This window comes from Gigantopelta aegis, chromosome 3, assembly GCF_016097555.1.
Source record: "Gigantopelta aegis isolate Gae_Host chromosome 3, Gae_host_genome, whole genome shotgun sequence".
Lineage (NCBI taxonomy): Eukaryota > Metazoa > Mollusca > Gastropoda > Neomphalida > Peltospiridae > Gigantopelta > Gigantopelta aegis.
In genome coordinates this window covers 94,203,738-94,216,941 of record NC_054701.1, presented here as the reverse complement: position 1 = coordinate 94,216,941, position 13,204 = coordinate 94,203,738, and the positions used below count along the sequence as shown (strand labels likewise).

At 39.6% G+C, this 13,204-nt stretch overlaps 1 protein-coding gene across 5 annotated transcripts in view; it reads left to right on the top strand.

The window, feature by feature from the left end:
• The window catches only part of LOC121369379 (dynein heavy chain 12, axonemal-like), a 121,842-nt gene that overhangs the window by 89,340 nt on the left and 19,298 nt on the right, over positions 1-13,204 (top strand). For 4 of the 5 annotated variants that reach the window (XM_041494440.1, XM_041494439.1, XM_041494443.1 and 1 more), the window contains 7 exons: positions 145-337; positions 1,008-1,180; positions 4,442-4,582; positions 7,199-7,357; positions 9,439-9,583; positions 11,255-11,479; positions 12,064-12,243. In XM_041494440.1, coding sequence (XP_041350374.1) covers positions 145-337; positions 1,008-1,180; positions 4,442-4,582; positions 7,199-7,357; positions 9,439-9,583; positions 11,255-11,479; positions 12,064-12,243 — 1,216 coding nt within the window. Of the gene's footprint in view, positions 1-144; positions 338-1,007; positions 1,181-4,441; positions 4,583-5,138; positions 5,280-7,198; positions 7,358-9,438; positions 9,584-11,254; positions 11,480-12,063; positions 12,244-13,204 lie in introns of all 5 variants that reach the window. The other variant, XM_041494438.1, reaches the window with a different exon arrangement.

Genomic DNA, 13,204 nt, shown 5'->3' with positions numbered 1-13,204 from the left:
AACTATACGTTAGGCTCTAAATAGCCACAGTTTAAAATATGTCAAATCATCGTTAAAAATATTATTGCTTTCTTTCCATTAGATATGGTGTATTATTGTATACATGTGTAGGTGCATGTACTGACTGGATGCTTGTTCATTCAGACCAGAGCTGGAAGAGGAGCGACAGGTGTTGATCGTGACCGGAGCTGCTAACCGCAAGCAGTTGAAGGAGATAGAGGACAAGATCCTGTTCACGCTGTCAGCGTCCGAGGGAAACATCCTGGAGGACGAGAGCGCCATCCAGATCCTCGACTCGTCGAAAATACTCTCCGACGAAATCTCCAAGAAACAGATGGTAAGTGTCTTGTGTGATGACCAAGTGGGAATGAGACCGTTGATGAATGCTCAGATTGACTCTCTGTGAATGAAAATCAGTCTTAGTGAAATAGATAATCTTAGTGATATATTGAGGTAACCAGTGAAACAATGATTGAGTGCATGTATGGGAGCATTTTAGGTGGGTGGGTGGGTGGAGGGAGAGAGGGAGGGATGAAGGGAGGCATGAATGGATGGATATGTTGAATCACACACTACATAAAGAAAATGATAGGTCACTTGGTGTAATTAAATATCAACAAATCATAATATTATGTATATAACAGCAGCTATAATCATATAATCTATAAAAGCAGATATAATCATATAATCTAAAATAATGAAATTAAAGTGTTTGTAGAAGATATATGTAGAGATGTTTTAAACAAGCATATTACCGAACATATCCATTAATTTTAGAATTTCTAACCATTAACCTTTTATGAAAACATTTCATTACATTCCTATTTCCAAATATACATGTTACATCTTGTTGCCTTTATATAATTGTAAATGTATTCTAAAATTGTAAATTTGTGTTTTTGAAAATGTATTGAACTTGTGACAGAAGAAACAAGTGGTAAATTTAAAGTATATGTTAAGTAATACATTTTGAAGTAATACATTTCGAAGTCCATGTTGATTCGTAGGTTGCCGAGGAGACGGAGAAGAAGATTGAGGCATCTCGAATGGGTTACAGGCCGATCGCTAAACACTCGTCCATCTTGTTTTTCTCGATCGCCGACCTGCCGAACATCGACCCCATGTACCAGTACTCTCTCATCTGGTTTGTCAACCTCTTCGTCATGTCCATCCACGACAGGTACGGCACTCGTTCGTAGACACTCTGTTCTTCTGATTATCTCGTACGAACAATCACTGAAATTCATCGGACCATTAATAATTATTATATACCACTAGGGTTTCATGCATGTCCCTATACCACTAGGGTTTCAGACATGTCCCTGTACCACTAGGGTTTCAGGCATGTCTCTACACCATTAGGGTTTCAGGCATGTCTCTACACCACTAGGGTTTCAGGCATGTCTCTACACCACTAGGGTTTCAGGCATGTCTCTACACCACTAGGGTTTCAGGCATGTCTCTACACCACCAGGGTTTCAGGCATGTCTCTACACCACCAGGGTTTCAGGCATGTCCCTACACCACCAGGGTTTCAGGCATGTCTCTACACCACTAGGGTTTCAGGCATGTCTCTACACCACTAGGGTTTCAGGCATGTCTCTACACCACCAGGGTTTCAGGCATGTCCCTACACCACTAGGGTTTCAGGCATGTCCCTACACCACCAGGGTTTCAGGCATGTCTCTACACCACCAGGGTTTCAGGCATGTCTCTACACCACCAGGGTTTCAGGCATGTCTCTACACCACCAGGGTTTCAGGCATGTCCCTAGACCACTAGGGTTTCAGGCATGTCTCTACACCACTAGGGTTTCAGGCATGTCTCTACACCACTAGGGTTTCAGGCATGTCCCTGTACCACTAGGGTTTCAGGCATGTCTCTACACCATTAGGGTTTCAGGCATGTCTCTACACCACCAGGGTTTCAGACATGTCTCTACACCACCAGGGTTTCAGACATGTCCCTACACCACCAGGGTTTCAGACATGTCTCTACACCACCAGGGTTTCAGGCATGTCCCTACACCACCAGGGTTTCAGGCATGTCCCTACACCACCAGGGTTTCAGGCATGTCTCTACACCACCAGGGTTTCAGGCATGTCCCTACACCACCAGGGTTTCAGGCATGTCTCTACACCACCAGGGTTTCAGGCATGTCCCTACACCACCAGGGTTTCAGACATGTCTCTACACCACTAGGGTTTCAGGCATGTCCCTACACCACTAGGGTTTCAGACATGTCTCTACACCACCAGGGTTTCAGGCATGTCTCTACACCACCAGGGTTTCAGGCATGTCCCTACACCACCAGGGTTTCAGGCATGTCTCTACACCACCAGGGTTTCAGGCATGTCTCTACACCACTAGGGTTTCAGACATGTCTCTACACCACCAGGGTTTCAGGCATGTCCCTACACCACTAGGGTTTCAGGCATGTCCCTACACCACTAGGGTTTCAGACATGTCCCTAGACCACCAGGGTTTCAGGCATGTCTCTACACCACCAGGGTTTCAGGCATGTCCCTAGACCACTAGGGTTTCAGGCATGTCTCTACACCACTAGGGTTTCAGGCATGTCCCTAGACCACCAGGGTTTCAGGCATGTCCCTAGACCACCAGGGTTTCAGGCATGTCCCTAGACCACTAGGGTTTCAGGCATGTCCACTAGGGTTTCAGGCATGTCTCTACACCACTAGGGTTTCAGGCATGTCTCTACACCACTAGGGTTTCAGACATGTCTCTACACCACTAGGGTTTCAGGCATGTCCCTACACCACTAGGGTTTCAGGCATGTCCCTACACCACTAGGGTTTCAGACATGTCTCTACACCACCAGGGTTTCAGACATGTCTCTACACCACCAGGGTTTCAGACATGTCTCTACACCACCAGGGTTTCAGGCATGTCCCTACACCACCAGGGTTTCAGGCATGTCCCTACACCACCAGGGTTTCAGGCATGTCTCTACACCACCAGGGTTTCAGGCATGTCTCTACACCACCAGGGTTTCAGGCATGTCCCTACACCACTAGGGTTTCAGGCATGTCCCTACACCACTAGGGTTTCAGGCATGTCTCTACACCACCAGGGTTTCAGACATGTCTCTACACCACTAGAGTTTCAGACATGTCTCTACACCACTAGGGTTTCAGACATGTCTCTACACCACTAGGGTTTCAGACATGTCCCTATACTACTAGGCTTTCAGGAAATTACTTGAATGGGACAATTTTGATATTTACGCAGAATGGGGAAAGGGAAGGAAAGTGAGAACAGCTAGAAAAATCAGTAGAAAATGAGGAAGTCGTATGTTGATTGTGTATTTGTGATCAGCACATTCAGATTTATGAGTTTATAATCATTGTGACCTAATTAGGATGTGCACCGTAACTGAAGTGTGATCAGTTTCTACAAATATTTAGCATTATTTTATTTTATTCTGGGCGACTACTCAAACCAAGAAACTAATAGATGTAGTTTTAATAGCAAATAATACAAATAAACTGTCTGGTTGGCTGAATTTAAGGGCAAATTGAAGAGAATATTGTTACATACAGAAAGAGTGGATATATACCGGCATTTTACATAATACATAATTCCCGTGTGTGGAGGTATTAAGAGTGACAGTAATGTAGGTGTGATAAGTTTAAGTATGTCCATGTAGTTTTGACCTCGGAGATAAGATCAGAAACCCGTAGCCGGTGTCAGTCTGGTGTTGGTGTCAGTCCGGGGTCATCTCGAACTATGATTGTCATCTTGTAACCTCACTTCAGGCTACACAAACTACCTGTTGATAGGTCATCAAGGGAATCCACACACTACCAAATATGTTTACTTGCTTTTAACTTGTCAGTAAGGTGTAACTTGGGGTGGGGGGCTTCAAGGCTGTTAGTGGGAAGTGCTTGCATGAAGGCTTTAATATCCTAAGTTGTGGATGGGGGACATACAGTATTATGTTAGAGAAGGGTTCACAATATTTAGTTATCAAATATATTTTTAAAATTGTTTTACTTATTAATTTTTGTATTTATAATTAGGTATTTCATTTATATCAGTTTGTACAATAATTTATTTAATTGTCATTGATTATTTTATTGTATAAGACGTGTTAAAAACGGATAAACAGCAAATAATAGTATTATACATCTTATGACTAGATAATACAAACATGTTAATTGTATTTATCACTGGATGCGGTGTAAACAAAAATTGTGTGGATATCAGCTTACAGTATTCACAACATAAGGTTGATTTTAATGTATATATTTGTAATACATGTATGTGGATTCTGTGAGAATACATATTTCTTTAATATAGTCCAAGATATTGGTTCCAGAGGAACATTGAAAACACATGGTCCGGTGTTATAGCTCTGTGTGTGTAATATGATGTGTTTATATAGTTACATGTGTATATTTTATGAGCATACATTTTTCAGTAATAAGTCCAAGATTCTGGATAAACGGCTGCGTTACCTCAAGGATCATTTCTCTTATCAATTGTATGACAATGTCTCCCGCTCACTGTTCGCCAAACACAAGCTCGTGTTTGCGTTCCTGTTGTGTGCCAAAATGCAGCTGTGAGTATGAGCGATATGCTGCAAGTAGTCAGTTCGACTTTAGTTCTGTTAGGAGGAGGTCACTCCAGAAATAATTGAACCTTTATTCATTATTCTTCTCTTTTTATTTCTCTCTTTGTTTTTTGTTTTTACTCTCTTTTTTTTTCTTTTTTTATTAAAAATGTTAAAAAATCCCAAGGCCTTTCCTCCATCTAATTAGATTATTTCTGGAGCAACCGTCAGAAAGAAATCTTGGTATCATTTTGCATTTGTTTGGTAATGAACATCCCTCAAAATATATTTGATGAAAACAAAAATATTTAGTATCTGTTACTATTGTCACTTACTAAATTTTTTAAAGTTTGTGATATATTTGGATGCATATAATTAAAAACAAATTCCCGTAGATAAAAAATAAATAAAAAATAAATAATGACCAAACAAATGTTGATGGATGACAAGACTTCTTTGAACTCCATGTTTCTTCTTTGTCCGTTAGTTCTGGACATGGTTCTTTTCTCTTCTGTTCCATAGCTATGTGTTCCTGTTCTTAATTGCTCTGTCTCCTGTTTTTCAGCAACAAATCAAAGATCTTGGAAAAACGCTTACGTTACCTGTCGGACCATTTCACCTACAATCTCTATTGTAGTGTTTGCCGTTCTCTCTTTGAGAAGGACAAACTCCTTTTCTCTTTCATTCTCTGCTCCAACATTCTGTCGTAAGTGCTCCGTGGTGTTTGCACTGCAGACTTTCATGTCATGGTTGGTGTGTCGGCACTGCAAATTATAATTTAATGGTGTTTGGCACTGCAAATTATAATTTAATGGCGTTTTGCACTACAAATTTTGATTTAATCATTTTGTTTTTGGCAATATTTAATTTAACAGAATTTGACACTGTAAGTTTTAACTTACATGTAGTGATGTTTAGGCACTGCAGACTTTAATATAGTGGAGTTTGATGCTGCCTATTTTGACCTAATTGTTGCTGTTTGGCACTACTAATGTTGAGTTAGTGATGTTGACACTGTGAACATGCAAGGTTGTGCATTCAGCCAGTCCCGGTGACTAAATGTAGTGTGTGCTGTTGTCTGCACTACATATGTACCCTACTGCATGTTATAACCACATTTGTACCAGTGCCACTGTGGCTGTATAACAATGGGAATAATTTGTTTGGCTTGAGTAGTCTTATTCCAATTAAAACAACTAATCTAAACTCGAACCAAAATACAAAGGAGATATAAAAAGATATCACTTTTTCGTAAATTCAAAAACTCTCTGAATCTTGGAGATTCTTTTATCAAGTTCTTTTTCACTGTATATTTCTAGCCTGTCATATCAGTATGCATATTTTTAGTCTGTTAAGTCATGTTGTAGTCATCTCTATTATTTTTGTAGTCTCTGTATGTCTTTTTGTCTTTGTTTATATGTAGTTTTTATAAAGGTTAATTTTTTTATTTAATATACATATAGACGTTCTTTTTTCTTCTTCTTCTTTTTTTTAATTGGTATGATTCTGATATATTTCTAAATTCTAATATTAAAATATTTAAGTAACTCCACCCCTTAAAAATATCCATACAAAATGATTTTACATAATTGTGATATAAATATCACTAAATATTTGTGTGTTTCCCCACTTGCATGATTGTACCTAAATTAAAAACAGATTAAGCATTCATTTACAGATATTTGAAAATTAATAAAATACAATGATAAATTACTTGACAATGTGTAAAATTTGCTATATTTATCCCAATAAAGCATTTCTCTTTGACAAATCGATCACTATTCAGTGTTTTGTTTGTCTAACTCGTGGTTTTGTTTTGGTTTTGTTTGTCTAACTCATGGTTTTGTTTGTCTAACTCATGGTTTTGTTTGTCTAACTCGTGTTTTTGTTTGTCTAACTCATGGTTTTGTTTGTCTAACTCGTGTTTTTGTTTCGTTTTGCTAATCACTCACAGTTTGTGTGTGTATTGATCAGGTTAACCATGTATTGATTCCTTGATATAAAGTGTGTTGGATTGGTTGCCTATGCACTGGTGATGTTGCGTGTATTGTAGCCATCATCTTTGAGATATAGTTTTAATAGATGAATGAATATTTGTATAGTTCTGCTGATGTTTTCCTCTCGTTTTTAAAATAATTGTTAATAGTAACTTATTTTTGCTTTTCATGACTGTCATCTTTCCTATTTATATACAAATGTCACCCAGTAAATCTGTAATAACTTTTTTTTTAAACCATAATAATAACAAATATGATGTACGTTACTTTTGATTTCGTTCTTAGACTATCAATTTCTGAAAATCAGTTGGAGATCTTCTGGTTATTGACATGTATATATTACAGCTTCTGATCTGGTTATGTATAAGGGACATTTAAGCTATGTCTAAACACAATAGTAATACATAATTGTCATCTCTGTAAAAGCTAATAGAGCAATTTGTTTTGTGTGTTTATCACAGAGCAGTATGGCTGCATGCAGCTCATTATGTTAATAACATCAATACCCAATAGCTGATTTGTATTTCACCAGGTTATATGTGGTATTAAGCATACATTGAGATTAACAATATTATTCCCATTATATCACTGTACGACCGTTGTTATCAGTGTTGCCATTTGGTTACAGGGCGAAGAAGGACCTGAAGCATGAGGACTTCATGTTCCTGCTGACGGGTGGTGTGGGGCTGGAGAACAAACTGGCCAACCCCGCTCCGCAGTGGCTCACAGACAAGTCGTGGGATGAGATCTGTCGCCTATCGGATCTGGCACACTTCAAGCAGTTCAGGTACGTCTCATGGATCATGTGTCATCTGTTTAATATGGAATTATTACATGACGTTCAGGTACATCTCGCTCAGTACCCTGTAAATTAGATCACATCTCACGATAACTCTTATACATGGTTCATATGTCATCTGTTCAATATGGAATTATTATATGACGTTCAGGTACATCTCGCTCAGTACCCTGTAAATTAGATCACATCTCACGATAACTCTTATACATGGTTCATATGTCATCTGTTCAATATGGAATTATTACACGTTCAGGAACATCTCGCTCAGTACCTGTAAATTAGATAACATTTCACGATAACTCGTACATGGATTGGGTCATCTGTTTAACATGGAATTATTACATATTTTTGTTACCCCACTTTGTTTGGCGATATATAGTATTTTGAAGTGAAAACCAAAGTAGTTATATAATTTTTTGTAACTGTGAAGCAGGTGTTTGATCATCTTCTGTAAGCCAAGGGTCTTATTTTGTGTTGATATTCCTTACAAACCCTCGGCACACTTGCATGGCTGGCTTTTCTCATGTCGGAAGTAATGTTCCCTATTGGTTATAGATTTGAAAAATCAGTTAACATATTTCTCCATGTGTTATGCGCACCAGTGTATAATGCACACACCCTACTTTGAACGTTTATTCCAAGAAAAAAAAAATGAACCACAATATAATGTGCATTGTTTTTTTAAACCACAAAATCGACGGTGAATGCAAGATGTACCGTTTTCCACCTGTCACCAAAATGAACTAAAAGTGAAAGTAGCAGTATATTCAAGAAACAAAACTTAAGTTATGTACTTGCGTACATAGACCTACATATCACACAAAACATAGGCTAGTACTTGCATACTACACATCACACATGCATAAATCAAGTCAAAATTATATACCCATACACTGTAAATGACTAATAAATAAATGAAAATAAAAATATAGCATATTGCATTTGCAGGGGTAGAATTAAAAAAAATTCAGGGCAAGGCCATTTTGGCTTTGGGTTTGAGGAAATTTTTGGGGCACCAAGGGCAACATTTCTTTCAAGGGTAGGGCACCAAGGCCACTTTCTGTAAAGTTTTCACTGATGCGAGTGAGAGATGAGGTTCCCTGCGCAGAACAGTCTTTATAGAGCGACTGCGCAGTTACTTCTCGGCGACCACGTGGTTCTCAGGTCTGTGGCTTGTAAACAATAACAATATGGCTGCGCCCATCTAAATTGCGTGTCTGAGAGTCAGCAATAATTTCTTTGGATTTCTGTTCTTATGGACGAATACACGGCAAGTGACAAATACTGCAAAGTTCAATTTAGTTGGTACCAGGCACCGCGTCCAGTAACAAGGGCACCTACGGCAATAGCATTTGGTTCTCGTGTCTCACGTGAATGCGTGAGTTTTTAATTTTATAGTGTCGTATATTTCAGGTTTGACGGAAATGGCCGAATTAAATCTCATGGAAATTTAAAATATTTATGCACATTTTAGCGAGATATGGATGCTTTTGTACATTTATTTTACATTTATTACAACCATAACAAGTGAAAAGCGATTTTTAAGGGTGTTTTGGCATTTCGTTGTAATGAACACTGTCAATAACCTGTAAACTATCGATCGACATTTTTCTTTTATGGGTGACCGCTGGACATTTTTAAAAGATAAAAAAAAAATCTTTTGTTATGTATAATGCGCATCCCTATTTTTAACCTGTATTTTTTGGAGAGAAAAAAGTGTGCATAATACATGAGAAAATATGGTATGTCCCTTGTATGTTAGTACTGCTGGTCAGTCTCATCAAATCAATTTTAAAGTACTACTTTCACCAGGATAACCTTAAACAAGTTGGATTTGATAGAATTGATAATTTAGCATCTAGTGTTACAGCCCTCTCGGTCTGTGTTACCTTTTCCATCTAGGAGCTAGATGGCGCCTACTGCTATTTTTTATATAGATAGTATAAAATAGTTTTGTCGCCAAATGAAAACAAATTGTTGCAATGTAGAGGGCTATGTTAGCAGCTTTAATATTCGCAGCTGAAAAACTTGAGTACTTTGTTTGACAAGTGATGTTATTGTGTGTTTAGGAAGCACTTCACAGATAACATCGAGAAGTGGCGCGAGTACTACGCGTCCAAGGAGCCGAACAAGATGCCTCTGCCAAGTCCGTGGGACTCAGAGCTCATCGAGTTCGAGAAGATGATGGTGCTCCGCTGTATCAGGCCGGATAAGGTACAGTAGTAGTAGTTGTGATGGTGCTCCGACGTATCAGACTGGATAAGGTACGGTAGTAGTAGTTGTGATGGTGCTGCACTGTATCAGGCTGGATAAGGTACGGTAGTAGTAGTTGTGATGGTGCTCCGCTGTATCAGGCCAGATAAGGTACAGTAGTAGTAGTTGTGATGGTGCTGCACTGTATCGGGCCAGATAAGGTACGGTAGTAGTAGTTGTGATGGTGCTGCACTGTATCGGGCCAGATAAAGTACGGTAGTAGTAGTTGTGATGGTGCTGCACTGTATCGGGCCAGATAAGGTACGGTAGTAGTAGTTGTGATGGTGCTCCGCTGTATCGGGCCAGATAAGGTACGGTAGTAGTAGTTGTGATGGTGCTCCGCTGTATCCGGCCGGATAAGGTACAGTAGTAGTAGTTGTGATGGTGCTGCACTGTATCGGGCCGGATAAGGTACAGTAGTAGTAGTTGTGATGGTGCTGCACTGTATCGGGCCGGATAAGGTACAGTAGTAGTAGTTGTGATGGTGCTCCGCTGTATCGGGCCGGATAAGGTACAGTAGTAGTAGTTGTGATGGTGCTCCGCTGTATCGGGCCAGATAAGGTACAGTAGTAGTAGTTGTGATGGTGCTCCGCTGTATCGGGCCAGATAAGGTACAGTAGTAGTAGTTGTGATGGTGCTCCGCTGTATCGGGCCGGATAAGGTACAGTAGTAGTAGTTGTGATGGTGCTCCACTGTATCTGGCCGGATAAGGTACAGTAGTAGTAGTTGTGATGGTGCTGCGTCATTGAGAAATCACGGCTTGGTCAAACTTCTTCATAGTCTTGATGGCTATAAGTGGTGGGATGTAGCCTAGGGTAAAGCACTAAGTTTTTTCTCCAGTAAGTAGTTGACCCAGTACTGTTGAAGACCCAGCTACTACTGGACACTCCGCTGCTGTTACAGTATTTATAACAGTCGGGCACTAATCTAGAATTAAAGAAGTAGGAGAAGTGACTTCTCCCTTCCCAGAAAATTTCCGAATTATACACTCTGTTCTTATCATAATATTTCAGTATAAATTACTACTTCCGGTATTAAAATTTAAACAAAACAATTATAAATTTCATCAAAAATGTGATATTATTAAGTACATGTAGTTGATAATGTGTCATTATGTTAAAATGAAAGTAGTAATTAGTATGTTCTGACCTTACTGAAATACATGTGTCCAAGGATTAACAACATGTGTCGATGTACAGTCTGGCACAAAAGTAAAAACACAGGTGTCAAATGTGCTTTGACAATAAACAAGTTGGGGTCTTGACATCTGTGGTGTGATTTTGTTTTTGAAATCGAATTTAGTCTAATATATGATGGAGACTTCAACTTCAATCTACTGTTAATAACTCGGTGACTTTCATTTCGCCAGCAATATTAGGGCCTGAACAGTGTAATAAAAATAAGAGTCATGTACATTGATGTCCACTGTTTCTGTCCAAGACTCTGAGTTTGATTTTAACAGACGCATCATTCCTTTGGTACCATTTGAGACCCAGGCAGTGATTAAGTACATGTATTTTACAGAATTCAATTTACTATTGTGTTGTTGTGCTATAGCTGGCTCTATGTTAAAAAAATATACCAATTTTGAGTTCTATAAATTATATCTTACATTAATTCACTGTCTTGTAGATTATCCCGGCGATCACGGATTTCGTGATGGAGAAGCTTGGTAAGAAGTTTGTCGATCCTCCACCGTTCGACCTGGCTAAGAGTTACGCCGACTCGAACCAGACGACCCCTCTCATCTTCGTCCTGTCCCCCGGGGCCGACCCTACCATGAGTCTGCTTAAGTTTGCTGACGACAAGGGATACGGTGCGAAGAAGTTCAACTCCATTTCACTGGGTCAAGGCCAGGTGAGGGTCACATAGAATGTGTATACCTGTGTGGATTGTTAGTCACATTTATACCAGCAGTGTACGTCTGGCTCTATAGCTGACTTTTAGGGGGAAACAGTTATTAAAATTCCACTTGGGGTGAAGGCAGCTAGGATGCAGAAAGAAGCAGTAAGCATCAAGAACTGGCAAACAAATTTTTTTTTAAATTTAATGGAAAAAATTAAAGGGTTATATGATAGCTTCAGCAAAGGTTTATATTAATAAAACAAAAGAATCTGAAAACTGCTTCTAAATTTTTTTAAATATTCAAACATGAAAGAAAGATAAAAGTTAAAAATGAAATTGCAAGAGATTTGTTTTTCATACGATAACCTGACCTCTGACCTCTAACCTTTGACCTTAGGTTAGAGGTCAGGTTAAATATTCATGAAAAGAGAAAATTATCCACATTTTTCAGTTTGAGCTATAATTGTCATTGTACGAAATCTTACACATTTTAATTATGAAAAGCCTCACATTTAACTGAGAATAATTGAATCTTTCATAGTAAAGGTGGTAACTGACTTCTGTACTACTGACGACACTTGTTTGTTGTCCCACAGGGCCCAATAGCAGCGAAGATGATCGATGCTGCGCGGCAGGACGGCACGTGGGTGTTGTTACAGAACTGTCACCTGGCCGTGTCCTGGATGACGCCACTCGAGAAGGTCTGCGAGGATTTCAGCATGGAAAACACACACGGCGACTTCCGGCTGTGGCTTACCAGCTACCCATCACCTAAAGTGAGTCTTTATTATTTACAACACACACAGTGACTTCCGGCTGTGGCTTACCAGCTACCCTTCACCTAAAGTGAGTCTTTATTATTTACAACACACACTGTGACTTCAGACTGTGGCTCACCAGCTACCCCTCTCCTAAAGAGAATCTTTATTATTTACAACACACACAGTGACTTCAGACTGTGGCTCACCAGCTACCCCTCTCCTAAAGTGAGTCTTTATTATTTACAACACACACGGCGACTTCCGGCTGTGGCTTACCAGCTACCCATCACCTAAAGTGAGTCTTTATTATTTACAACACACACAGTGACTTCAGAGTGTGGCTTACCAGCTACCCCTGTCCTAAAGTGAGTCTTTATTATTTACAACACACACAGTGACTTCCGGCTGTGGCTTACCAGCTACCCATCACCTAAAGTGAGTCTTTATTATTTACAACACACACAGTGACTTCCGGCTGTGGCTTACCAGCTACCTCTCTCCTAAAGTGAGTCTTTATTATTTACAACACACACAGTGACTTCCGGCTGTGGCTTACCAGCTACCCATCACCTAAAGTGAGTCTTTATTATTTACAACACACACAGTGGCTTCCGGCTGTGGCTTACCAGCTACCCCTCTCCTAAAGTGAGTCTTTATTATTTACAACACACACAGTGACTTCCGGCTGTGGCTTACCAGCTACCCCTGTCCTAAAGTGAGTCTTTATTACTTACAACACACACAGTGACTTCAGACTGTGGCTTACCAGCTACCCCTCTCCTAAAGTGAGTCTTTATTATTTACAACACACACAGTGACTTCAGACTGTGGCTCACCAGCTACTTGTCTCCTAAAGTGAGTCTTTATTATTTACAACACACTGTGACTTCAGACTGTGGCTCACCAGCTACCCCTCTCCTAAAGTGAGTCTTTATTATTTACAACACACACAGTGACTTCCGGCTGTGGCTTACCA